The sequence below is a fragment of the Eriocheir sinensis genome, chromosome 14 (genome assembly GCF_024679095.1).
Source record: "Eriocheir sinensis breed Jianghai 21 chromosome 14, ASM2467909v1, whole genome shotgun sequence".
Classification (NCBI taxonomy): Eukaryota; Metazoa; Arthropoda; class Malacostraca; order Decapoda; family Varunidae; genus Eriocheir; species Eriocheir sinensis.
The window spans coordinates 22,024,351-22,051,745 of record NC_066522.1 but is presented as its reverse complement, the minus strand read 5'-3'; the positions used below and the strand labels follow the sequence as shown (position 1 = coordinate 22,051,745).

General features: G+C 45.3%; 2 protein-coding genes and 1 long non-coding RNA gene across 5 annotated transcripts in view; 1 reads left to right on the top strand and 2 right to left on the bottom strand.

The window, feature by feature from the left end:
* LOC126998645 (trissin receptor-like) overlaps nucleotides 1-2,508 on the top strand; it is a 118,285-nt gene extending 115,777 nt beyond the window's left edge. The window contains exons 4-5 of the mRNA XM_050860594.1: nucleotides 159-318; nucleotides 807-2,508. Of these exons, the coding sequence (XP_050716551.1) occupies nucleotides 159-318; nucleotides 807-1,781 (1,135 nt within the window). The 3' untranslated portion in view covers nucleotides 1,782-2,508. The remainder of the gene's footprint in view (nucleotides 1-158; nucleotides 319-806) is intronic.
* The window catches only part of LOC126998646 (uncharacterized), a 50,193-nt gene extending 43,432 nt beyond the window's left edge, over nucleotides 1-6,761 (bottom strand). The window contains exon 1 of the long non-coding RNA XR_007752958.1: nucleotides 6,524-6,761. This is a non-coding gene — a long non-coding RNA (uncharacterized LOC126998646). The remainder of the gene's footprint in view (nucleotides 1-6,523) is intronic.
* Nucleotides 6,762-7,763: 1,002 nt separating this feature from the next.
* The window catches only part of LOC126998641 (transcription factor RFX4-like), a 49,076-nt gene continuing 29,444 nt past the window's right edge, over nucleotides 7,764-27,395 (bottom strand). For all 3 annotated transcript variants that reach the window (XM_050860589.1, XM_050860588.1, XM_050860590.1), the window contains 12 exons: nucleotides 16,256-16,286; nucleotides 15,875-15,973; nucleotides 15,306-15,383; nucleotides 14,756-14,905; nucleotides 14,424-14,538; nucleotides 13,389-13,598; nucleotides 12,440-12,652; nucleotides 11,806-11,949; nucleotides 10,851-11,021; nucleotides 10,037-10,359; nucleotides 9,315-9,583; nucleotides 7,764-8,931 (listed from right to left, as the gene is read on the bottom strand). In XM_050860589.1, coding sequence (XP_050716546.1) covers nucleotides 8,904-8,931; nucleotides 9,315-9,583; nucleotides 10,037-10,359; nucleotides 10,851-11,021; nucleotides 11,806-11,949; nucleotides 12,440-12,652; nucleotides 13,389-13,598; nucleotides 14,424-14,538; nucleotides 14,756-14,905; nucleotides 15,306-15,383; nucleotides 15,875-15,973; nucleotides 16,256-16,286 — 1,831 coding nt within the window. In that variant the 3' untranslated portion in view covers nucleotides 7,764-8,903. The remainder of the gene's footprint in view (nucleotides 8,932-9,314; nucleotides 9,584-10,036; nucleotides 10,360-10,850; nucleotides 11,022-11,805; nucleotides 11,950-12,439; nucleotides 12,653-13,388; nucleotides 13,599-14,423; nucleotides 14,539-14,755; nucleotides 14,906-15,305; nucleotides 15,384-15,874; nucleotides 15,974-16,255; nucleotides 16,287-27,395) is intronic.

Sequence of the window (27,395 nt, the reverse complement as noted above, 5' to 3'; positions counted from 1 at the left end):
CAATATCCTCGTCCTCTCTCTCTCTCTCTCTCTCTCTCTCTCTCTCTCTCTCTCTCTCTCTCTCTCTCTCTCTCTCTCTCTCTCTCTCTCTCCCTCTCTCTAACCTACGCTTACACCCACGCGTGCCCTTTTCACCGACCCTGCCTCTCTCCTCACAGATGGGTGTTCGGGGACTTCCTCTGCAAGATGTACAACTTCGTCAACTACCTGAGCTACACCGCCTCCGTCATGATCCTGGTGGTGAACTGCGTCGAGCGATACGTGGCCATCATGTGTCCGTTCAAGGCCAAGACGCTGCTCAGTCATCGTAACCTCGTGGTGAGTTGGGAACTTGACGGGGGAGCGAGGGCCAATGTGTTGGCAGCAGCTCCTCTAGATAACTAGGATCTCTGAGCTCTAAACGACGTTACCAAGCAATGATTCTTAACAAATCTGCACGTACTGTGATAATATGTAATTGCCAGCATACATACTTCAACGAAGAGGTGCAATATATATTCCCTCTATCTTTAAATATCCGTCTTCCGATTTATATTTTTTTCATATTTACTTAATTGTTTCATGTATTAAAAGGTGAAATATATAACAAGACAACTCTAGGGAAGACCTTCAAGAAACAATTTTGCTGTGTTTCGAATGCATGTTCAATACTCTTCTGTGAGTTGTTTGTGTTCATCGTAAATGTTTGTAAAGACGCCCGTTAAAGCTGACGCAAAGAAGACTCAGGTCACTTTCGTATGCTTGTTTGTGCGCAGTGAGGGTGGCGGAGAACTGTTCACAACAGTAAATATGACTGTTTCTTGCAGATGCTGCTGGTGGTGGTGTGGGCGGGGAGCGGCGTCTACTGCTGTCCGCGTCTCCTTTACTTCAGGGCAGGAGCCCACGAGCTGCCGGGAGCCCACTACACCGAGGTTATCTGTCTGGCCGACAGGGAGCTGTACGACTCGCGAACCTTCGACACCATCAACTTCGTGCTCCTTTACGTCATGCCGCTCTCCGTCATGTCGCTGCTGTACTGGCGCATCGGCCGCTACCTGTGGGTGAACGGCCGCCAGATCGAGGAGGCAAGGAGAAGCGCCACGCAGGGCCCCTTGCAGCCCCTGGCCCCGCATCCTTCCCAGCCGCCTTGCTGCATCTCCGTCATGAAGGAAAACATGATCAAGAATCAAAACCCGCGCTCCCGGGAGGACGGACAGCTGCCGCAGAGCGGTGCGGGGTCCAGCAGCTCCATCGGCTGTTACTCCACGGCGGCGTGGCGGCGGCGTTGGCGCCAGCCGATGGACACCATCGTCACGGGGCCTTACCACTCCGAGCGGCTCATCAGAACCTGGCGAAAAGTCGTCAAGCTGCTGGTGGCGGTCGTGCTCTGTTTCGCCCTCTGCAACCTTCCCTTCCACCTGCGCAAGATGCTCACCTACTACCACCCCGCCTACAAGCCCACCACCAACGCCGCGCTCATGTTCACGCCGCTCTCCAACCTCCTGATGTACCTCAATTCCGCCCTCAACCCCATCCTATACTCCTTCATGTCGCACAACTTCCGCGCCTGCGTGAGGGACGTGCTCACCCGCTACACGCGCCGCGGCAAGAGGCGGCACCTGTCAGGACCGCAGCGGTCCGCCCCGCGGCAGCACCCCAACCCGCAGCTGCACATCCTGGCGCCCAGCAACCCACACGCCCACGCCCACCCACACTCCCATCCGCATCCCCACCCACACTCCCACTCCCACCCACACCCTTGCCCGTTATCTCGATCACGTCTCGACGAGCACCCCCCTTAGTGTGACTCGTGAAGAGTGTGATGCTCGGTATGTGCCTGTCCCTGTCTGAGTGCCTGTTTGATTTTCAGTCTATATGTTTGATGGTCAGTGTGTTTGTCCGTCTAGCTGTCTGTCTCTGTCTCTATCTCCACTCCAATGTCACTTTCCTTTTCTTTCTCTTGCAGTGTGTGTGTGTGTGTGTGTGTGTGTGTGTGTGTGTGTGTGTGTGTGTGTGTGTGTGTGTGTGTTTTCCTGAGTGCCTCCCCAGCACCCCAAACTCTCCACGACAGAGACCTGGGTGTCGGCGGCAGCCCAGGGCCACTTTCCTTTCCCTCCCTCTTCGCCTTCAACGACCCCAAGCTCGTGCTCACCAAACATCCGCCGTTTTGAGAGAGCTCACGTCACACCCTTTCTCCCTTGTCATATTAACATTCCGAGCGGTGGGATGAACGAAGGAGTTTGGGTAAAAACTGTCGCATTTGTATTATGATTACGAGTATGAGTGACAATGATCATGTGCAGTTTTAATGATTACGGTATATAATGTGTGTAATGCAGATATTTCGGAAAAAAGTATATAAAGCTGAAAAAAATAACAGTCTGCCAATTTATACATACGACATGACCTACAGGTAAAACATAATCAAATATATTTATTGTTAACTCTATATTACTTTATTTTCACTTGTATCGAAACAGACTTCTGTGAAATCTGTAAAACCTACGTGGAATAAAAATGTGAAATAGCCCGGAGTACAAATCTTATTGACCATGTAAAAAGAAACCTCCTGAGTCTCTTGGGGGATCACTGGCTGCCTCCTTATTGAATGAGCTCAAGCGGCTGAAGGTGGATATCGTTGGACCCTCTGAGACAAGGAGGTCCATTAGTGGCTAGATCAGAAGAATAAGTAAACCTATGTCTAGTCCGGTGTGAGCAATGGAACATGTTTTATGGAGTGTAGCCCACGTCCAGATACGCTCCTGGACGTGGGCTACGAGTTATATACGACTGCTGGAGCCGGCGTGCGTGCTAGGCCAAACATTCATATTTCCATGGTTCCCTTAAACAAACACTTACTTGTATACCTCAGCTCTTTCGTTCTTAATTTCTCATGGGGTTTCGTTAATTCATGCTTCTTATTTTGCTATTCAAGGACTGACGAGAACTGTGTTAAGGGCAAATTTAGATGTATAGCTGAAGAACGGTGAGGAATGAGTGGCTGCGAGAGAAAAAAAAATAGCTCCCCATGATAACAAGAATGAGTCGTGTGCTTATTACTTGTCCTTCTGATATGTGATTAGTGCAGTGCTGCTGAAAGAATCTGCTCTGGGCGGTAATAAATCTGGGGTATTTCCTTTGTCCATCAAGGAAGCCCATGAGTAACGTAAACATGGCTGGTGGTGCCCGTAGAATTTTACTCGCCGCTGCTTCGGGACCGCTACTTTCTAACACACTTTTTCTGGTAGGCATTGGAAAGTTGGTGTCAGTATGGTGGAAACTATTACTGAAAACTTTCTGAGGATTAGTCTCGATCAAATTTAATGTGGCAGAAGATTTCCGGAGAATTTATGCTGTTGAACTCATGACAATTTTCTTGTATAATAGCATTTGTTGAGTAGACTCCAGAAAGCTGTTGAAGACCTTACGAAGTGAGCTGCAATATTGCTTTGCTACTAAACACGAACCTTTGGAGGACGAATGACAATGCTATGGCTGGTTCTACTACTACTACAACAACAACAACAACAACAGCAACTACTACTACTACTACTACTACTACTACTACTACTACTACTACTACTATTACTTTCTTGCTTGCTGTGTTTGATTATCGTACTTATTTTTCTTTCATTTTCACGTATTCATTTATTATCTATCTGTTATCAATCTATTCACATTTATCATTTTTTCGTTTAATCTTTTTCTCTTTTTTTTCATTTGTTTATTTTGGTTTCTTGTCTTTTGAGCTGTTTAATTGTATCATTCTTATTACTATTACTATTACTACTACTACTACTACAACTACTACTACTACTACTACTGCTGCTGCTGCTATTTTCTCATCAAACCTACTTTTGAATGCAACATCAAAGTGGACCACAGGGGTTGGAGAGGGGGGGGGGGGGGTATGAATGAAATAACAGGAAAACTGCGCCGCATTCAAAACCGAACAAATAAAGAGATGTGTAAACGCGAAATGAGGAAACTGAAATAACACACACACACACACACACACTCGCCCCGCAGCCCACTTACACCCACCCACGCACTTTATTTAAGAAGACCCAAAAACGAACACCACCCTCCAACGCTCACTATCATCTTCATAAGGCTCGGTTTTTCACTCTCGTTTGCCTCAGAGAAGGCTTAGGTTGCGTTTTATACCTGGGGCAATGGACAGACGCTTTAATCATCCCCCACTCAGAGGCCAATCTTAGGAGCAGCCTTTCATCTAGCCAGGAAGACGTCCTGAGGCGACTGTGTACATGCTGGGCGGGATGTATGGAGTGTCCTAGTTACGCAGGATCAAAGAGTGGGGGTCTTGCCGTGCACTTTATTCCTGACCCACTATCGAACGGGTGAGTAATGTGTGGTGAAAGCTGTGTGTGTGTTGACCGAATTATGTATGGGAAGGAGTGTAGTGTGTGTGTGTGTGTGTGTGTGTGTGTGTGTGTGTGTGTGTGTGTGTGTGTGTGTGTGTGTGTGTGTGTGTGTGTGTGTGTGTGTGTGTGTGTAAATGCTTCAGTTTTCTCCAGATAATTAATTTCTGCAGAGGAAAATAACTAAAAATGCAATGTACTCTAAATATATATCATGACAGTACCAAAACTTTTAAGAAAATAATCCAGTATTTCGGTTTTTTTTTCTATTTCCATAAAGACACATTTTCAGGGTCTTCATCTTTGTGCTATATCCATTATTGGTCACTACAACAAATTACTCCTCTCCATCTCCTCATATCCTTTGCATCCTCCTCTGTCACACCAACTGCCTGCATGTCCCCCCTTCGCCTCATTAATAAACCTACTCTTTTGCTTTCCTCTTTTTCTTTTGCCTGGCAGCTCGATCTCTAACATTCTTCTCCCGACACACTCAGCATCTCCTAATCCTCCTCTTTCACACCAACTGCCTGCATGTCCCCGTTTTATTACTTCCATAAACATTCTCATTAGCTTAACTCTTTTCCTCTTGTCTGGCAGCTCTATTTCTAGCATCCTTCTCCCGACACAACCAGCATCTCCACATATGTCCTAACCGTCTCAATATCGAATCAAGGTAGAAAAGTTCCCAAAGTCTTGCTTAGAATGTCGTTTAAACCTCCTCTTTAGCCTTCCTTTTTTTCCTCTTGCCGGTAGCTTTATCTCTAGCATCCTTTGGCTGATACACCCAGCATCTCTCTTCCACATAAGCCCTAACTCAGCATCGACGCTTGGTAGAATAGTGTCCCAAGTCCCGCTCAGAAGGACGTTTTCTTTCCTGGTTCCCGCTTAGAGTATGTACCTTGTTATAAGGCTGACTATATAAGACTCAAAACAGCTGCCGGAGACGTAACAAAGGTAAAAATAAAGTTGGGGGTCAACGCTATATGCGCGTGACCTCGGGGCTGATCTCCGTCGCATTGAATCGAGACTGGGATAGGAAGAACCCATTACCCCGGGAAACAGGGCCAGCGTGACATTTGGGTTACCGCAATTCACCCTCTCCAGAGTATCCATTCATCGACCAGCCCGAAAGGGAGGATGAACAGCATGGCAAAGTGCACGCTGACCACCTGAGCTAGAATTCAAACCCATCCCCGCAGATTCGTAGCTAGGCACGCTCAACACTGCACCATGGAGGCGTAGGCAATGATAATAAACTTGGCGTGGGAGTGCACAGTCTTTTATGGGTCAAGGTGTGCACGCCAGTTCGTACGCGCTCACCATACTTATCACTATATCAAGCAAAAAAAATAAAATAATCTGAATAACTGAACTTAGATGTAAAAATTAAATATTGTCAGAGTAAAGACTGGCATAGACTCATCATTCTGACTAACATTCATTTTCATGCCTCAGCTCAGTGTGTGTGTGTGTGTGTGTGTGTGCCGAGCCTCAAACAAGCAACTCCTGTCGATGGTACTTGGCTCCTCCCCCTTTCTCCCCCCTCTCTCTCTCTCTCTCTCTCTCTCTCTCTCTCTCTTAACGTAATAGAGAGAATATTTACACTACATATGATGAAAACGATTAAAAACATAAAATATATCCCTACCAAATATTATAATCAGGTCATTCACTTAAAAACAATGAGATTTTTTTTTATTTACCACGTGAATCAAATTAGGAAGTAGATTGTGCAATATTCTTATCGTGTTAAGACCAAAATTTCTTATCGTAATAGCTTAATTTAGTTCGCCGTGTCATAATAGAAAATATTAACGTTATACTGGGTTAATCAAACGGTTATATTACACTAAAACAGATTTATATACATAGAATTTCCTATCCGTGACATATATAACCACCTGATTATTGAAGTAGGCTATTGAAATAAAGAATATAGGCCTACACTTATTAACTAGGGTACATATATATACTTTTCCAAATATCATTGTTGCATTTCATGGTTCTCTCTCTCTCTCTCTCTCTCTCTCTCTCTCTCTCTCTCTCTCTCTCTCACACACACACACACACACACACACACACACACATAGCCTTGAAAGAAAGTTAAATAAAAATAACAATAAACAGAGGTATAACAAAGCAAACATCAACAACCTTACCGTGTCCGAAGCTGAAGCAACAACAGGCCGGGGCGGCGCCATCTTCAACTCGACTCTTAATCTTCTCTCCTTTTCCTTTATATTTCTCACTGTAGACTAGGGAAAATTAAAGGACACCAACATCTACCTCTTTACGAGTCACACGCACCATGAAAGCACTAAATAACAGTTCATACCGCGAAGTAAACGAAAAATAAGGATTTGTTTTGAAAAGTAACCACCCGCAGAGCATCACCCAACGGCGGACAAACGACCACTACCAGAGATGTGAATTTCGGTCCGAGTCCTACTACTCGGTTTACTCACTTTTGAAGAGTAATCAAAAAAGAATTACTCGGTTTTCAGAAAGTACTCGGTTCCCACATCCCTAACTATTACTTGAATTCAGTGTTGCCACGCCGGTGTGTTGGCAGTGGTACCAGAGCGAGGTTTTGCTAATATACAATAATTCTCTGCTTATTTTCTATCTCCCTTCTGTGGTTAGAGCTGTTTCCTGTCGATTTTTAATATGGTTTTAATGGAACAAATAAGTGTCTACCAAATCTAAGCGTTTCCTGCCCTGCCGGTGTGTCTTTAGCGGTACCAGAGCGAAGTTTTGCTAATATATAATAATTCTTCTATATAATTCCTCTCTCTTTTGGTTAGAACTGTTTGTTTCCTGATTTTTTTTTCGATTTTAATTAATGGAACAATTAAATGAATTACCAAACCAAATCTATCTGTTTCCTCTCTCTTGGGTCTTTCAGAAGCAATGTTTATTCTTTTCTCTGTCTCTATCTCTTCTGTGGGTGGATCTGATTGTCGATTCGATTTAATTTAATGGGGACAGAAGATAAATCACCAAAAATCAAATGCGTTTCCTTAAAGTCTTTCAGTAGGCGTGCTTGCTATAACATACTATTATACACCAAATATTGTACGTAATTCATACTATAGGCGTATTAAGGCAATCACCAGCATCTAATCCGATAGTATAGGGTCTAAAACTAGTACTGTTGCTTGGTGTTACGTAATGAGACTATTGTAAAAAATATATGGCAATTAAGTAATATATAGATGCTTTTTCAACAGTGGCGCCACCTGCAGGCTGCTGTGTGTAGTGTATAATCTACAATGCAGGGGTAGCTACTCTATTTTGGGGGGGTATCTCCGCACCCCTTCCAGCCTGCCGTCCTAAACTAAACTGACTGATGGTTTTGTTACGAGGCAATGAAAATAAAGTAAATTTCATCATGTTTAATTGTTAGATACACTATTTTTTTACATGTACTATTTTTGGTTGGGTTTTCAGAGCAAATCCGAATGTATGGGTGTCTTCTGCATTTTGTGGCGTACAGTAATCGTTTTGCTGGGTGCCTGTTCTCTCTCTCTCTCTCTCTCTCTCTCTCTCTCTCTCTCTCTCTCTCTCTCTCGACTAGAAATCTGACTAGCAATTCTTTCGCTGGCATGAACCTTTTATTTCCACACAGTGACATTACATTCAACCGTCGTGGGTTTAGGACATCGCAGGGCCTGGAATTGTTGAAGATTAAAATACATATTAAAGTGTACTGTTCTTTGGAGCGATACTGAAGACTTTTGCTTGTCCATACGACGTGCTCCGGCCTCTGTATGTGTGTGTGTGTGTGTGTGTGTGTGTGTGTGTGTGTGTGTGTGTGTGTGTGTGTGTGTTCACCCGACTGCACACATGTAGTAGACTCAACAGGTTCACCAGTGGCCAGGAGTGACTGGGGTTCCGCCCGGCCTTGTAATTCAGGGACCACAACACTTGTCATTACTTCTGTTCGAGGTAGCACGCCCGCCACAGACCCGCCACAAGGCTCATGCTGGGCACTCTTACTAGCTCAGTCTCTGTTGTAAACTTTGATTTGATGTTTAAAAAGAAACTCATCGAAAATACAGATATCAATTCTCTATGGGTTATTAAGTAGTCCTTATCAATAGTTACATGTAATATAATATATATATAATTAGTGTGCTTCATCGACATCACTGGCTATCTATCTCAACAGCAGATACTTACGTACACGTTCTTGCCTACAGAACACACAAGACCGGCGCCGTCAGCCTTGCTCTGCACGGCCCACCTCTGGGGGCCTCGAGGGACTGCCACCGTCAACACAACAGTTTCTCATATTCACACTGTTAGGTAAAACTAGTTTGATGCATTTCGTCACATAGATACACCTGTCCAGTAATGACTTCTTTCGTCAACTGTCATCGGTATCTTTGCATCGCCACAACTGCTTAGCGGGACCACGGGGATAACGCGAGCCATGACCACTGCACTTAGCACCGCGCTGGGCTGGAACGCCACTGTTGCTCCCCTCACTGCTCCCTTGCGTGGTGGCTGCGTGCCCGACAAAGTAACGGCCCACTATTATCCCTCCACGTCCTTAGTCTTGAACCTGGAAAGCAATGCATGAATCTGCATTAACATGATACTTACTTATTCATACCAGATGCATTTATATGAAGAATATGAGATACTAGGATAATGAATGCTGATGATAGACATGAATACAGTTAATTAACACAGACGTAAACGTTAAGTAACACTGTGTTTCTGGGGGAGTATTTTGTGTTTTGGTTCATGCATTGCCAGCATGTGTGTAAGGCACCAGATGCTTTAGAATGATGAACAACCTGAACTACAAGGATAATGGACGCTGAAAATATACATGACTACAGTTACATGACACAGAGGTAAAAGATGAGCAGCACTGAGTTTCTGGCGAAGTGATTTGGGTGTTAGTTGTTGCGTGCTGCTATTTCTACGCCCGCCGCTCACCTGGTGCTGTAGTAGGAGGCGTCGTAGCCCTGGTAGTAGTTGGAGGGGTAGAGGAGGGACTGGTCGGGACAGTACACGCCGGAGCAGTCCACGTAGGTGTCAGTGCCCCTTAGGCTGCTGTAACCCAGGTGGTCCGCCGCCCCGCCCGCGATGCCTCCCCCACCAGCGCCGCCGCCCCCGCCGTGCAGCACCCCACCCCCGCCGCCGCCGCCTCCGAGTCTGTCCTCCGGCCCGCTGATGTCGCCACCCACACCCCCGCCTTGGTAGTACTGCCGAGGTTAAGGGTGTCTTGTTATTAGCCTTCACTGCTCTCTCGCAAACCAGTCCATTAATACTACATGGGGATAGCTCAGCCTAGGGTGAAACTTTTGTTAGGTGTCGTTACAGGAGTTTGATTACGAAAATAAAGAAGAAAAAGACGAGGAAGAAGAAGAGGCGGAGGAAAAAGATGAGCAGAAAAAAATGATGAGGAGGAAGCGAAAGAAGGGAAAGAGGAAGAAGATTAAGAGAAAGAAAAAGATGAAGAACGACAGCAACAACGACAATTACAACAATGGAAAAAACCCAATAAGAGGAATAAGAAGAAAAGGAAGTTTAAATCGAGAGATAACTACGATAAAAGTTTTCCAATTAAGCTGTTCCAAGTCCTTTCCAAAGTCGTGTCCAATTTACCACAACCTTCCACCCCATCTATTCCTGCAGCCCCTCCGCCCCCTCCTTACCTGGTTGAGCGGGACGGAAGTGGGCGGGTACAGGTAGTTCCTTCCGACCAGCGTGGACGGAAGGCGGTAGGTGCGGGAGTCGTAGTCGTAACCATAATAGTCGGCTGTTGAACCCCCGCTCCCTCCTCCTCCCCCGCCGCCAGCCCCGCCACCACCTCCGCCGCCGCCGGTGACGAGGGACGTGGCAGCGACGGAGGCGGCGGCGGAGGTGGTGTTGGGTGTGGCCGGGGCGCCCTGTGCGTTGAGTCCCCCGCTGGACGAGTTTGAAAGCCCTGACATGTAGTCCAGACTGCCGTCATCCTCGACCAAGCTGCCGTCGAGACCTGCCGAGAGGGAGCGGTGTAGAGGAACAGAGTAGCTCATGGAACACTACAGAGGGACAATGTTCTCTATACGTAGGTTAAAAAGGAGGCTTAGATCTTAAAGGTCAAGGGGGCGACACCAATTTCTGTTAGTTATTTTTTTCCCCGAAGGTTTTAAGTTTAGTCTTTGCTGTAAATTGTGGTGCTGAATTAGTCCTCCAGTCATCATTAACTCACGGCTAAGAGAGGAGGAAATACACCCACAGCAGAGGATGCGAAAGGACGAAATGGAAACTAATTATGGAGGCTTCAGTGCTTTAAGGGTAAACTGATTGGAAAGGTAAGGGCAAGAGGTGTTAGAAAGCTTCATAAACCAAACAAAAGAATAATAAAACCATTCGAGCAACTCTCACCTTCATTAATCTATTGAAATTATTCTTAAATTAAAGATACTCCAGTCGAAAGAATGAACACACACACACACACACACACACACACACACACACACTAACCAATGACGGTGGTGGGGGTGGGCGAGAGGTGGAGGTCGTGGGTGGGGTGGGGGTTGGGGGAGACGCCGGGGGTGTTGGGTGAGGTGAGCCCCGTCAGCCCCCCGCCCGAGGAGCCGCCTACGCCGCCCATAAGGAAGGAGAGGGCGTGCACGCTGTCCTCGCTGTCAGGATCTGGAAGTGATGACAGATGCTTAGTGACCAAGAGGAGTGACATAGATCGTTGAGTAGTTACCAATAGTCCACAAGAGCTGGCGGGGCTAATCCTTTAGGGGTGGACTCGCGGACTTGGTATCATTGCTTGAGAGTGGTAGCAGAGAGCAAGAGATAGTAGGCTATGTCACGGCAGCTTAGATCTATATAGTCAACAACAGCCAATGAGCACCGCAGAGACTGTCACCCAAGCAATGATGCCAAGTACGCGAGTCCACCGCTGTAGGATTTGGCCCTCTAGCTCTCGTGAAACCGACCATAGTTAGATAGTTACATTGGTTTACAGGGATGTAGGCAGCTCAAGGGCTCAAAAACACGAGGAAACGAAAAAAAAAGTCGGTAATGTCGCTGTTTCTGAAGGTAGTATTAGCAGAAGAGTTCAAAATGGAGAAGCCAGAGTCAGTAGTTATTTTTTTTGTAGATAATTACTTGCCTGCTTGGTTTATTCGCTACACAGGAGAGACAGGGCATTTGATAATAAAACTAAATACTTTGCCTAACATAAGAGCATGCTAAGGACAGCTGGGTAACAAAGACAAGACTGTGAGGCAACCGACTGTAGGGATGACAGGCACAGGAGAGAACTGGCACACTACTGTCATGTTAATACTACTGTTACTGTTACTTCTTATAATAATTCTCCTTCTTTCTCTCCCTCTCTCTCTCTATCTATCTAGCTCTATCTATCTATCTTTATCTATCTATCTATCTATCTCTATATTTCTCTCCCCCCACCCCCGCTCACCGCCAAAGCCAGGGTCGGAGCAGTCTGGCGGCGAGTCGGTGGAGATGTTGTTGAGCAGCTCCCGCGCCTTCTCCTCGGCGTGCAGGGACTCCACCAGGTACAGCACGTAGTCGTCGAACATCAGGTGGAGCAGGTGGAACGACCCTGAAATAAAGGAAAGGTCAGAGTTTGTTTCCCTGTTTGATTTTGGTTGATGTGATGAGTCCTAAGGCGTCAGGAAGTAAGATTATTGAAAACACTGACTATAAGGACAAAAATGAATTTATTTCTCATGCTCTTTCAGCTTATGTGTGTGTTAATCAAAGGTTTATGGTGATGGTAACGTGATCCTGACTAATAATATAAATTCGAAGTTAGAACAGATACAAACAGTGCATTATGTTGGTTTGGTCTGTCCAGTGGAGACTTCAGATGTTAAGCTCAATGATTTACTGTTGACCCTTGTCCCTTCTATTACCCACAGCGTTGAGTGTTTGAAGTAGACGTCAGTATCAAGCAGGTGTTCTAAGACACTGCACACGCCTAAAATTCCTGTCGCATTACTTTAAGATTACTTGCACCCTTTATTTGAGAACCCTTGCAGTCTAACTAATAGCCTTCAGTTGTACACCACGCGTCACCAGACGCCACTGACCGAAGCTCGGGGCAGAGTGAAGCGTCATGTCCCTGATGACGCGCGTGCCGAAGCAGGACCAGGTGAGGAGGAAGGCGTGGGCCACCTTGTGCACGGGCGCCTTGCTCTTGCGGGCGCCGAGCAGCACGCAGCGCTCCACCATGGCCTCCAGCCACTCGCTGTACGCTTCCAGGGGCGCTCCCTCCTCCAGGAGCCGCTCAAACTCGTTGTACACTGAAGAAGACAGTAAAATAAACACTCCAGACAATAGCACAACAAATATTGTTGAGACGATGACTGTATTCTAGCTATGAATGAAGCCAGGGACTCTAGTGTCTGTCATAACACAGTATTCTTGCCCCCCACTTACACCTGCACGAATTGTCATGTGCAAATTAAATGCATTATCCTCATGAGTACAATGTATAATAAAGAAGATACTCCCTACCCCAGTCATAACGTCTAAAACTAATGCAGTTGGAGGTGCATTTGCCTTGTCTTGCGGGAAATTTATAGCTTACATGAACTGGAAGGAAGAACTCTCTTCTCCTTCCCTATACGTTATATGAGTTTCCTCTGTGAGTCCCATGCCGGGGCACTGAGCAGAGAAATTTCCTTAAAGATATGAAAGCTGTATAGGTACAGTTGGGGGCCGACACTAAGCTTACTTCACCACACAAGGTAGGCCTCCACAGAAAATATCTTAATCATCCTATTTCTTCATTACATGTCCAAGTCTTTTCTTTTTTTAGAGCTTTTTTTTTTTTTTTTTTTTTTTAATTTTTTTTTTTGCTTGAGCTGTCTCCCTTTAAAAAAAAAAAAAAAAAAAAAAAGTCAGTTTAATCTGTTATATTGTACTTTAGAACTCTTACTCTTAATGTCCCTCTTATTCCTTCACTCTTGATTTCATCGATTCGGCAACTGAGTTCTAGTTTGAATTCGTTCCCTCCCTAGGCAGCCCCCGACTCACAATTCATGATGAGGTCGACCGTGACCCCGTTGGTGGAGTGCTTGTCCATGGAGTAGAGAGTCTGGTGGGAGATGGCCTCGAGGTCCACCTGGCGCCAGTCCTGGAGCATCTGTTGGGTGATCTCGGGGGAGTGCAGCACCATGCGGGAGGCTTGGCACAGGTGGTTGAGCGAGGTCTGGCGCCGCAGCATCCGCGAGAACCGACTGGCCACTGTGGAGAACAGTTTTTGGTTTTAACATGGAAAGGAGGCAGCTCACTGGGTAAAAATAAAAGAAAAAGGATACGAGATAGGCCGATGGTTCTCCTCCTGTGAATACTTGGATGAATGAAACCTTGCAGCTGTCGGTCTGTGTGTTTGTCTGTCTGTCTGGTTAACTAATTCCCTGTATGTTTGTCCGACTGCATCTCTGGCTGTCTTCCTTTCTATCTTCCTGTCTATTTAATCTTCAACCGGTTCGTCGACTTATCTGTCTCTCTCGTTTGAGGTTTACATGTTTTCCTGTCTCTTTGTCTGTCTGTTTCTTTGGATAGACCTCTACCTGTCTATACTTAGTTGCTTATCTTTCTCATATATTCCTTAAGACTTAAAACAAAAAGAAACAGGCAACAACTAAACGAGTAAAAGTGGAAACCCAAGGATTGTAGAAGTCACGGCAGACAGACAGAAGACCAAGTAGAGGGAGGGGATGGAAGCACCGTTGCCAGATTATCGTACTCAAAGCATAGTTAGGTTAGGTTAGGTTAGGTTACATAGTATTTACCGGTTTCTGACGCCTAACTATTGCCAAGAAACATCAGGAATTAACTATTTTAACGATAAATATAAATGAATCTCGTTATTGGGGACCAGGAGACAGTTTTTGGGTCGGAAGTTGGTAAATATAAATGGTTGAGTACGACAATCTGGCAACGTAGGATGGAAGTAGAGCCTTTGCCGGAGCGGACTGGTGTACACTAACATCAGACAGAGGAGTGAAGGTGTAGGTCACTGGGAAAGGCGTCAGAGGGTCAGGGCAGGGTAGGTCGGGTACTCACAGTCTATCTTCACTTGGCGCAGGTTTTCGGGCAGGTCATCCAACGCGATCCTCAGCCAGGAGTCCAGGTCGTGAGTGAACTTGCGGATGACTTGGGTGAGGCTGTCTGGGATGGCCTGTGTGTGGGGAGAGGAGGGTGTACAGGGGAGGGTGTAGGTAGGGTGTAGAGAAAAAAAATAGTGATGGGGAAATGGGTGATGATAAATGCTCATTATTTCTATTATTCTGAGAGGGGGAACACGTCAAGAAAAACCTTTGTACTACAGTGAACTAATATTGCCTGGTGATGCTGATGAGGGAGATGAGGAGATGAGAAAGGCCCTGGGGACGCACCTGCAGCACGGAGGGCATGAGGACGCTGCAGACGGCGCGGTAGAGGATGGAGTCACACACGCCCACCAGGTTGACGAGGACGTTGGTGCCGAGGATGGTGACCAGGTGAGGCGGCATACCCTGCCAGAAGTGCACCAAGAAGCTCTGGATCTGCAATAGCGAGGTAGAAGGGTCAGATCATGAGGCTGAGACCATTGTTTTAAGGCTGAGCAACGAGTGAATGACGATTAAGGAAAAGACGGGAAGTAAAGTTGAGGTGTTGCATAAACTGGTACATGTTTTTAAATGTTTCGTCATCTAAACACACACGTAGTTATGAAAAGGCATTCGTAGGAGCTGTGGGCATTTCCATAGGTAGTTTTATGACCCTGGAGATGGTAGTTTGAGGAGGCTTTTGTACCAGGAAAGCGAGAAAACACTCATGAAAACCTGATTAATCTCTATTTTAGCCAATATTGAGTGATTATATATATATCTAGGAAAACCCTGACAATTTACTCCCAAAAGGTCCTCAACACCCTCAAGTCAAAGTCAGCCTCCGCGGACTCACCTCGTCGAAGCTGGCGCGGATGACCGTGTCGAGGATGCGTTGGCAGTGCGTCCTGTACATCATGACGAACGTGGCGACCTGCTTCGTGGCGCCGCGGGACCAGAGGGAGTCAGTAGCCAGGTAGTGCAAAGGGAAGTTAGTAGGAAATTAGTACAGTGCTGGACCATACATGAAGGCAAATTCTCTCATATGATACACATTGAGTCCGCTACAATTACAGTATCTACACGGGTTAAGGTAATGCAAATAGGCGACGTCAATAGAGTTCTTGCACTGAAAAAAAGATGTCAAGTCCCGTTACAGCTAATGCAAACTCGATGAATTCAAGTTCAAGAGGGAGACAAATATAAACTAACTCACGAATAAGGTAGAAAATTATTGGAACAAATAAAAGAGACATGTTGATGCAAATACTACGGTAGAAAGCTTCATTAATGGGGGTTTAATAGATGTTTGGATGGGAGGACATAGAGTAAGTATCCCTGCAGCCTTTGTATAACGTGTTGTGGAGTTGAATAGTGATTGGATAAGATAGTAAGGGCAACAAAGACGGCAAATGAGGAGCAGACCTTATCCGGGGCGACGTGGGGAGGCAGCAGGACGTCTTTGAGCGATGGGAACTCGGGCAGGACCGTGGACAGCTTGCCTCGGCCCGGGAACAGCGCCACCTAGCGGAGAACAGGTTTGCGAGTTTCAGATTTACGAATTTACATTGCCATTCTGTTTATACCATTTAAGCTATACTGACATTGTGACTTATATTTTTTATCTTATGTTAGCTTTTTTTTAATTTTATTTGTTATTTAATATGCTTACTATTTACTAATGTTACTTAATTTATGGTATGTTATCTGTTCTTTATTTTAGGGCGATAGTGAAATCTGTGTTAATAATGGTAAACAAATAATGATAAAAAGTGATATAATTAACAAACAAACACACATAAATACCTGCTTATCCGTCTCCTTCTTGATGTCATTACTGCAAAAAAGAAAAGAAAAAGAAACAATACATCAGTCAGCCATTCATTATTCAGTTAAAAGATAATTAAATATTTAACACACTAAATCATTCTAATATTTCACACTAGTTTTTATTGCGCGACCTAGAAGCTGCCATCGTCACTTCTCTCTGAAATCATAATATATTTTCGCACAAGAAGAAGCATTAAAACAAACATTCACACGGGCCGGAATAATGTCTGATCTTTATTTGAGTTTAACGCTGCGGTGAAGTTCCGTGTCGTAATTATCACACTGTTATTGTTGTTGTTGATGTTTTAAATGTTTTCCGTGGGTAGTGACAGCGAGATTTGAGTTGACAGTCTTTCCCTCGCTTCTGTTCTTTTCTTTCTTTCTCCTCTTCTTCCTCTTCTTATTCTTCTTTGATCTTGTTGCTTCCTCGTCCTTGTTATCTTTCGTCTGTCCTTCTATGCTTCCTTCCAGCCTCGTTCATCTTCTTCGTGTTCTTCTTTTTCCTGTTCTTCTCAGTCTTCCTCTTCTTCTTCTTCTTTGATTTTGCCCTCTTCCTCGTCCTTTTTATCTTCAGTCTGTCCTTCTATGCTTCCTTCCAGCCTCGTTCATCTTCTTCGTGTTCTTCTTTTACCTGTTCTTCTTCTTTTGTTCTTCAATCTCTTCCTCATCCATCTTCCTGTTCTTTTCTACTTCGTCTTCGTCTCCTCTTTCTCCTCTTTGATCTCGTTCTTCTCGTCCTCCTCCTCGTCTTTCTCTCGTTCTTCTAATTCTCGTTCTTGTTCCTCGTCTTCTTCTCCCGTTCCCTTTCGATCTCGTTCTTGTCGTCTTCGTTCTCGTCTTTTTTATATTCTTTTTCTTTTACTTCCTTCTTGTTTCAGTTCTTGTTCTTGTTTTCTTCATCTTCTTCATCTAATCTACCTCGCTTTGTACCTATACGGCTTCAAGTCTACTATTCTTCATTTTTTTTCAACCCTGTAACGTCTCCCAGCGCCATATTGTGTGACCTATCAGAAAATACGGAAAGTAGCTCATTGGTAGCGGCTTCCCTCCCTGCTCCGATGTTGTTCACCTCTTCCTTACAACCTTTTCCTCTCCTTCTTTTCCTCTTTCTCTTCTGCTACTGTTCATCTTTTTCTCCTTACAATCTTTTCCTCTCCTTCTTCTCCTCTTTCTCTTCTCCTGCTGTTCATCTTCTTCTCCTTACAACCTTTTCCTCTCCTTCTTCTCCTCTTTCTCTTCTGCTGCTGTTGATCTTTTTCTCCTTACAACCTTTTCCTCTCCTTCTTCTCCTCTTTCTCTTCTGCTGCTGTTCATCTTTTTCTCCTAACAACCTTTTCCTCTCCTTCTTCTCCTCTTTCTCTTCTCCTGCTGTTCATCTTCTTCTCCTTACAACCTTTTCCTCTCCTTCTTCTCCTCTTTCTCTTCTTCTGCTGTTCATCTTCTCTTCTCCCAGTGACGGTTTTCTGTTAATATGTTGTTCACTTTCTCCTCACCTTCTCCTCTTCTTCTTCTCCTGCTGTTCACTTCTTCCTCCTCACCTTCTCCTCTCCCTCTCCTCTCTCCTGGTGCTCATTTTCTCCTTTCCCACTGATGGTTCTTTTCTAAAACTTTCATCTTTCTCCCTAAATACGTTTGGAAACACACACGCAAGGAAAAAACAAAAGAAAAACATTCATCTATCTCCCTAAATACGTTTGGAAACACACACGTTAGGACAACATAAAAGATAAACATTCATCTATCTCCCTAAATACGTTTGGAAACACACACGCAAGGAAAAAACAAAAGAAAAACATTCATCTATCTCCCTAAATACGTTTGGAAACACACACGTTAGGAAAAAACAAAAGAAAAACATTCATCTATCTCCCTAAATACGTTTGGAAACACACACGTTAGGAAAAAACAAAAGATCAACACTCCTGACTTCTTTTCCGCTACCTTCATCTACCTTTCCCGCACCTTCGAAGTCCAGCAGTATTTTCTTACCTGTTTAGAAGTATAATCGTACTTTCATTCTCGCTCCCACACACGATCACTTTTTTAAGCGTTTCTTTGTTTCCCGTTACCAAAGTTCGCTTAATTTCCTTACTCCTTCATCTACCTCCACGTAACTTCTATATCAGGACTTTTTAATACGTTTGGAAGCACACACGTAAAAAATAAGTAAGAGTGGAAAATAATCGTAATTTCTTAAGCTGCTCCAGGATTCCACAAGCTGTACCCCCTGTCTCCTCTCCCCCCTCCCTATCCCCCACCTCCCCCCCCTCGCCCCCTAGACGCGCACCTTTCGGAAAATATTAAAAATGTGAAAAAGATGAAGGCGATCCAAACAGCGCCTCCTCCTCCTCTTTCCTCCTCCTCCTCCTCCTCCTCCTCCTTTTCCCCCACGCCTAGAAAAAGGTGCCACTTGAGGATTTTCACACCTCACTTCCCGGTTGATGGCTCCCCCTGGCGGCGGCACCCTCAACCCGCACTGCACCAAAAATAAATCAAAATGGCACTTCTCTTAACATTTCGGGGGGAAGTCAGGGGGTAATGCGTTCTCTAGTAAGGCCTGGATGTATATGTGTGTGTGTGGGGGCGGCTTCGGGATGGGAACATAAGGCTAAGAGAGAGAGAGAGAGAGAGAGAGAGAGAGAGAGAGAGAGAGAGAGAGAGAGAGAGAGAGAGAGAGAGAGAGAGAGAGAGAGAGAGAGAGAGAGAGAGAGAGAGATAAAGGACTGCCTGTTTGGAATGGAGACCAGTGAGTGAGTGTGTGTTGTTTGGTATATCTGAAAAGGCAAGAAGGTTCATCTCCCCTTCTCCCCAAGTTTGGTAATCATAATGAGTTCTTCCCTCCCCCCCCACCCCCTCTTAAGGTAAACAAGGATAACAGCTTGAAGAGGAAGAATAGATAAAGAAACGAGGAAGAGTGGAGAAAGAAGGGAAAGAGAGACACAGAAAAAGGAAGTAACTGAGGAAATTAAAGAAGGACGGAAGGGAAATAAGAGCTTCCCCAGAGCACCCAGAGTCACAGCCGGCCCTTGAGGACATCCGTGAGTGTCTGGATCACAAGGCAAACCAGAGTCGGTATTCTCAAACGCTTTCACCTCCTCTCACGTCAACTACTTCCAAAGGCCGAAAAAAGAGATTAATCGGGGTTTTCATGAGTGGTTTTCTTACGTTCATGGTACAGAAGAAGGGTCAGGCTACCTCCAGGGTCATAAAGGTGCCCCTGGAAACGCTCCAAACTCCTACGAAAGCTTTGTCAAATGTGTGTAGCTACTTCGGAACTGAAATGTTAAAGAGTATGGCAGTAAGAATGAGGCCGCCGATGACTGGCTGTAACTCTTAGAAGCGGAGGGAGGGAGAAGGGAGGGAGGAAGAACCAGCGACCCAAGAGAGCGAGAGAGGGAGAGAAGAGAGAGAGAGGGGTGGAGGAGAGGGAGGGAGGAGAGGCAGGTTACCGGGGGCCCCCTCACACGCGGCTGACACGTCTCCGACATCAAAAGACCTGCATTTTCAACTACAAAGATCAAAGTCTTTAAAATAAGTAAGCTTTGACACAACACATTTTAACTGCGTCTTGAAGATATTGCGAGGAGGCGGGTTGTTGTTATGGCTGCCCTCTCCTTGACTGGCTGGCTGGCTGCGCGGCGAACGTGTCTCTAACCTTCTGTTAACTTGCATCTTCTTGAACTCGAGATAGCGGCGTAGTACGGGAGAGAGAGGAGGGCAAGGGATTGAATGAACTGATGGGTATTCTGGTCTTAAGAGGAGTAGTTCCCTGACGGATGAACACGACCTCGCCATTAGTCTTAAAAAATATTATCCTTAGCTTTTCCTTGCGTTTTCTAGTTGAGGCAGCGGCGTAGTGGGGCGGGTAAGGAAGGGCAAGCGCTTAACTGATGGAAATTCTGGCTTGAAGTGTGGTCGTTTCCTTAGCAACTTCGCCCTAATCTTAACTTATCCTTAGCTTGTTCTTTCTGTCAAGTTGCGTCTTCTTGAACTCGAGGCAGCAGCGTAGAAGGGCGGGCGAAGAAGGGCAAGGGATTAGCTGACGGTGATTCTGGCTTGAAGAGTAGACGTTCCCTTAAGCAACCTCACACTAGTCTTAACTTATCCTTAGCTAGTTCTTTCTGTTAACAACTTGGGTATTCTTGAACTCGAAACAGCGGCGTAGATGGGCGGGCGAAGGAGGGCAAGGGATTAGCTGACGGTGATTCTGGCTTGAAGAGTAGACGTTCCCTTAAGCAACCTCACACTAGTCTTAACTTATCCTTAGCTTATTCTTTCTGCCAACAGCGCTGCGTCTTCTTCAACTCGAGACAGCTGGGTAGTTGGGCGGGCGAAGGAGGGCAAGGGATTAACTGACGGTGATTCTGGCTTAAAGAGTAGTCGTTCCCTGAAGCCACCTCGCCCTAGTCGTAGTAATTTTATCCTTAGCTTATTCTTTATGTCATCAATTTGCGTGTTTTTCAATCCGAGACAGCGGCGAGGGCAAAGGAGGGCAAGGGATGAACTGAGGGTGATTCTAGCTGAAAGAGTAGTCGTTCCCCGAAGCCACCTCGCCCTTGTCGTAGTAATTTTATCCTTAGCTTATTCTTTATGTCATCAATTTGCGTGTTTTTCAATCCGAGACAGCGGCGAGGGCAAAGGAGGGCAAGGGATGAACTGAGGGTGATTCTAGCTGAAAGAGTAGTCGTTCCCTGAAGCAGCCTCGCCCTAGTCGTAGTAAATTCATCCTTAGCTTATTCTTTATGTCAACAACTTGCGCCGTCTTTAACTCGAGACAGCGGGGTCGTGGGTCATGGCAAAAGAGGGCAAGGCTTTAACTGATGGTGATGCTGGCTTGATGAGTAGTCGTCTCTTAATGACCTCGTATTAGTCTTAACTTATCCTTAATGAACTTATCTCTCCTTATCAACTTCCTCAATTGTTTCTCTAAGTAATAAGTAATAGCGATGGCAGTATTGATGATAACGGTGAAGATGAAAACTATCCAATGATTGGCGATAATAATAACAATAATAACAACAATAATAATAATAACAATAACAATAACAAAAGCCAACCAATCAACCAACCACACCATCCATTCAGACATACAAAAACATACAAACACACAAAAACGCATAATAAAAAAGAAAGAATATAACAACAGCGATCAATAAACAGATATGATTAATCTCGAAGCGGACTAGGCAATTAACTTCTCCCTCGTCAATTACAGGGAGACTCGTGGCCAGTCGAGGAGAAGTAATACGAGCTAGCGGGCGAGCCTGTCCCGTGGGCGGCCCGTGCATAGGGGAGACGTGGGGGTGGGGAGGGGGTGGGGTAGGAGCAGGAGGAGGAGGAGCAGAAGGGGGAGGAGATGATAGACAGCAGGGAAGAGGAGGGAAAGGTGAGGGAAAGGAAAGAGGCAAAAAGAGCGTGGGGAAGAGGAGGAGGAGATGATGGAGGAGGAGGAGGAGGAGGAGGAGGAGATGATGGAGAGGAGAGAGGAGGAGGTAAGGAGGGGAGGAAAAGGAGGAGGCAAAAAAAGGTTGTGGAAGTGCTGAAAGGAGGAGGAAAATGGGGAGAGAGGAGAGAGAAGAAGGAGGAGGAGGAGGAGGAGGAGGAGGAGGAGGAGGAAGGGGGAGAAATAAAGAGGAGACAAAGAGATAAAAGAGAAAAAGGATAAATGATGAGGAGGTTGGATGAGGGAGGAGGAGGAGGAGGAGGAGGAGGAGGAGGAGGAGGAAGAGGAGGAGGAGGAAAAGGAAAGGGGTTGAAAAAAAAGAGGGAAAGGGAAGTTAAGAAAAGGAGAGGAAGAGGAGGAGGAGGAGGAGGAGGAGGAAAAAAGAGGAGGAGGAGGAAAATAAGGAATGAAGGAGGAAAAAAAAGGAAGAACAAGAGAAAGAAGGAACTTAGAGAGAGAGAGAGAGAGAGAGAGAGAGAGAGAGAGAGAGAGAGAGAGAGAGAGAGAGAGAGAGAGAGAGAGAGAGAGAATAATATGAGCAATAAACCCATCATCGGAAACACGTGACTTGATCGGCTCCACGCGCCTCCGATTAACACACACACACACACACACACACACACACACACACACACACACACACACACACACACACACACACACACACTTTCATCCCCTTCCTCTTCCTTTTCCCGTCTTTATTTTTTTTCTATTTACGGTAATTATGACGAAGCAAACATCAAACAAACATAAAACAAGTAAAATAAATTATAAAAAAAACATGCCCGCGAAAATTCTGGTTTAATAATGGAAGTAAAAAAAAAGAGCATCAATTTAGCTCCATAGCCTCCTTGATTGTCCTCTTGTTAATGCGTTCAAGTCGTAGGAAGGAGTAGAGAAAATACAGCAATAGGAATGATGACAGTTTCCGAGTGCGTGAGTGAACAGGATGAAAGAACGAAGACACCTCCCGAAATTGACCTCTCTTTTGGCCGCTCATTACTTTTGTCTTTGTGGGAACAGTGATTAGCGGGCTTTTTTTATACATAATTTTTTGTTGCCCTTGAGGTGTTTCTTTAGCTGTAAAAAAAAAAAAAAAAACACTGGTGAGTGGGTGTATGTATGTATGTAAGTGTGTGTCATCCACCATGGTTTGATCACGAGCTTGACTCTCAATCACCAGCTATAGAAATGTAGCGCGTGAAAATAGTGGTAAATAGAAGTACCAATAGTTGTATAGTATAATAGTGTAAAAAAAATTATCTAGCGTCCTACTTCTGCGTAAAAAGTTGAGCAGCATCACACACCTCGCTCTTTTTTGTGATGGTTGTTATTGTTCCTGTTGTCGGGAGAGTCTCGTCTGATTATATTATTCTCGCCGCGCTGGCAACGACGCGAAAGGTGAAAAGGCACATCTCACCATACGGGACGTCTTCACATATATACATATTACCACCACCTATTTCGCCGTAAACACACACACACACACACACACACACACACACATTCCGCCGGCCTCACCTCAGCCAGCCAAGTGTAAATGCGACAGCCAGACCGGAGCCCATTTTGAGTTTTCCAGTGAGTGGTTACCGGCGGGCGCTCTTTCCCTCCCTTGCCTGCCCTCGCCTGGGAAACGCCACCGCCGCTCTCGCTACCTTGACGTCCGCGCCCACACATACTACTCGAGTTTTGTTACATTCACAGGCTCGCACCGACTCCCTCTCCCGCCTCTCCTTTGTCTAGCTCTGTAAATTTTAAGGAATGAGCAACGGAGGACAAATGAAAGGTATTCCTCCTCCCTCCTCATCTCCCTGTCTTCCTCCTTCCTCTTTTGTCTGGGATTATAGTTTTATTCGCTATTTCTTACGTTTCTTGAAGTCAAATACGAAAACATGCTTGAAAGACGCCACGTTCACTGAGCAAAACGGATGTCGCTTATGCTATTTTCTATTCTTAAGGCAAAATATTGAAAAACATGCTTGATAAATGTCAGCAAAACGGATGTCGCTGATGTTCGATTCGTTTCTTGAAGTCAAATACAAAAATAGCCTTAATAGACGTAACATTCACATCTACATTTACTTGGGTTGCTCATGTTATATTCGATTCTTGAAGTCAAATAGAAAAATACGCTTGAGAGACACTGAGCAGAACGGGTGTCGCTGATGTGTGATTTAGTTTTTGAAGTTTGGTCCGTACAAGACGCTTACGGCTCTCAAAACTCGTATTTCCAAAGGCCACAAATGAGAATAGTCGGGTTGTCATGAGTTTTTCTTTACATTCATGGTGCAGAGGCCCGTCAGACTACCACTAAGCCCGTACAACTAGCCAATAGTCGGTTCCACTAGAGCAGGGGTTCCCCAGTGATACATTTGCACTTTTCGGGGGGTACATTGGGTCCGAGAGAATAACTACTACTGTACAATACATGGTGTTGTAATCTGCATTCAAATTGCACAATGTCGTGTTTTTTTTCTCAGTTTCCTCATTCTAGTAAGCAAAACTGTTATTTAAATTATATCATCAGTCTACACATACAGATTTCATTATAAACTAATATCAAAATATTACAATTTCATCGTTTTTTTATCCTATTTTTTTAGGGGTACACGGGAAGCTATAAACATGCCAGCTGCACTAGAGGTAGCGGGTCAAATCCTTCAGGGGTGGACTCGCGGACTTGGTATCATTGCTTGGGTGATGGTACCGATTTAAAAAGGTTGCAGAGAGCGAGAGATATGAAAAAAATCCCTTCTCTTCCCTTCCCTTCCCTTTCCTTCCTTCCCCTTTGTTACATTTCTCTAATTTTTCCCTTTGTTTTTCTTTATTTCCTAACTTTTCATTTTCCTCTGCTCCTTTTCCTTCCTCTCCCTTACCCTCCTATCCGCTCTCTTCTCTTCCATTCTCTTCCTTTCTTTCCTTTATAGTAGGCTATGTCACGGCAGGTTAGATCTAGTAAACAACAGCCAATGAGCGACGCAGGAGACCGTCACCCAAGCAATGATGCCAAGCCCGCGAGTCCACCCCGGAAGGATTAGGCCCACCAGCTCTCGTGAAACCGACTCTAGCCATGGAAATACCCACAACAACCTCCACGAGAGCCTTACCAAATGTGGATGTGTAAGCCTCGATACGTTTTAGAATATGGACCTCAAATACGAAATCACACAGAATGGAGGTCAAGGTGGGAAGGTGTAGCCATTGACCGCGGAGAGGTACAACATGTTTGGGCTCACGTATACACAGCGGGTTGTTAGTGTACCGTCATGCAAACAGCTTTTGTGGGGGTCTGTCCAACTGTGTGGTACATGCTCTCAATAGCTTTGCCTCCTGAAGCTCTCCCTCCTTGCCAGCGCACAGCAAGGACTCGGAGTTGGGGAGTTCGTGACTAATAACGCTTTCTCTAATGAGGGTTACAATACCTGTTCAACCTGTTCAAGTATTTCACTAACCTTGTTCCCCGGGTGTCTCTCTTGTTGACATGTACATATCTCTAAACAATATTTCCGTTATTTGTTTTGTTTTCTTCATATTCCCTTCTGTTCTAGTATTTCATTAATCATGTTCTCCAAGCGCCTCTTTTGTATCCATACGAATGTTTCGGTATACAGTATGTCATATTTGTTTTCTCTATATTCACTTTATGAGCTCACCAATATAATTTAATTAGCAAAACGCAAGAGGAATTCAGTAAAGCTCATTCAGTATTATGTGAGTAGGTTAACGGGGACACAAACTTGAAGCCTGTTGCCTCTCCTTAGCGGCCGGCAAAGTGAGCACAGAACAAGAGTCAGTCGTCTTCCGCTTCCCCTTCCCCCTGTCTGGCAACTTAACCCTGGCGCTGCCCACTGAACACAACACAAGTACCTATGAAATATTCAAGCAGCAGAAGAGTCAGGGGTCCTCCGCATCCCATCCCCTCCCGCCTGGTCACACAACCCTGGCGCTGCCCACTGAACACAACACAAGTACCTATGAAATATCCAAGCAGCAGAAGAGTCAGGGGTCCTCCGCAACCCATCCCCTCCCGCCTGGTCACACAACCCTGTCGCTGCCCACTGAACACAACACAATACCTATGAAATATCCAAGCAGTAGAAGAGTTAGGGGTCCTCCGCATCCCATCCCCTCCCGCCTGGCCACACAACCTTGAAGCCGCCCACTGAACACAACACAAGTACCCAAGAAGTTTCCTAACAGCCTCTCGACCATCACAAGGACTCTCTCAAAAGCCTGTCCCCATATCATGACTGCATTCCCCCATTTGTGGTCTTATGTAACTTTATTTTGAACGTTTTAAAGGAGTTCGTATATTTGACACTTGATTGCTATGACTCGTCTCCGCATCTCAAACTCAAACATGCCCTTCTAGTATTTCCTTTCTGTATCTCTCGACGCTGCCTTGATGATGAAAGAGGGAAAGGAAGGAAGGAAGGAAGGAAGGAACAAAAGAAGGAAGGAACGAAAGAAGGAAGGCAAGAAGAAGAAAGGGAGGAGGATGGAAGTGTCAAAAAGAAGAAAGGAAGGAAGGAAAGTAAAGAAAAGGAAGAGAAAAAGAATGTTAAGCCTTGAGTCTGACCTCCGCTACGAGTCTCTAAGCTCTGTGGAGGAGGTGTGGTATGTCTGGCTCAGAGCTAATAGATTCCCTTCCTGTATTCCCTTTCCGTATTTCCTTCCTGTATTCCTCGACGCTCTCTGAATATGGTGCAAAGGGCTTGTAAAACGCCTTAAAATGGAGCAAAAGCCTAATAAAACGTCTTAACATGGAGGAAAAGCCTAATAAAACGTCTTAACATGGAGGAAAAGACTAATAAAACGTCTTAACATGGAGGAAAAGACTAATAAAACGTCTTAAAATGGAGGAAAAGACTAATAAAACGTCTTAAAATGGAGGAAAAGACTAATAAAACGTCTTAAAATGGAGGAAAAGACTAGAAAAACGCCTTAATATGGAGCAAAAGACTAATAAAACGTCTTAAAATGGAGGAAAAGACTAGAAAAACGCCTTAATATGGAGCAAAAGACTAATAAAACGTCTTAAAATGGAGCAAAAGCCTAGCAAAACGTCTTAATATGGTGGAAAAGCCTAGTAACGTCTTAATATTATGCAAAAGCCTGGTAAAACGCCTTATTATGGTGCAAAAACCTAGCAAACGTCTTAAGCCTTGAACCTGACCCCCGCTATGAGACTCAAGCTCTATGGAGGTGGCGCGTTTCTGCCTAGGAACTCATACATTCCCTCCCTGTATTCCCCGACGCTGCCGTAAGCCTTAAATCTGGCTTCCACTACGAGACTCAAGTTCTAAGGAGGAGGTGGCGCGTGTCTTCCACGGAGCACATACATTCCCCTCCCGGCGGTGCTCTGCGAGGCCCGTGCGGCTGAGGGGGGCCATTGAGGGGCCGCAGCCAGGTGTGAGCGGGGGGCGTGGTCCGGGCCAGGCCGAGGCTCCCTATTGGGCAAGATCAGTCTCACCTCCTCACGTGATTTGATGGAAGGCGGGGCGACCCTGTAGCCATGGCAACCCTCCTGTGTACACACACGCACGCGTGCATGTACATAAGGGTTTTAGGCGTCCAAGATGCGTTGTGTGTGTGTGTGTGTGTATGTGAATCGTAAAAATCCTCGTTATAATATGTTTTCCATTACGATAAAGGAGCCACACTAAACGCTAA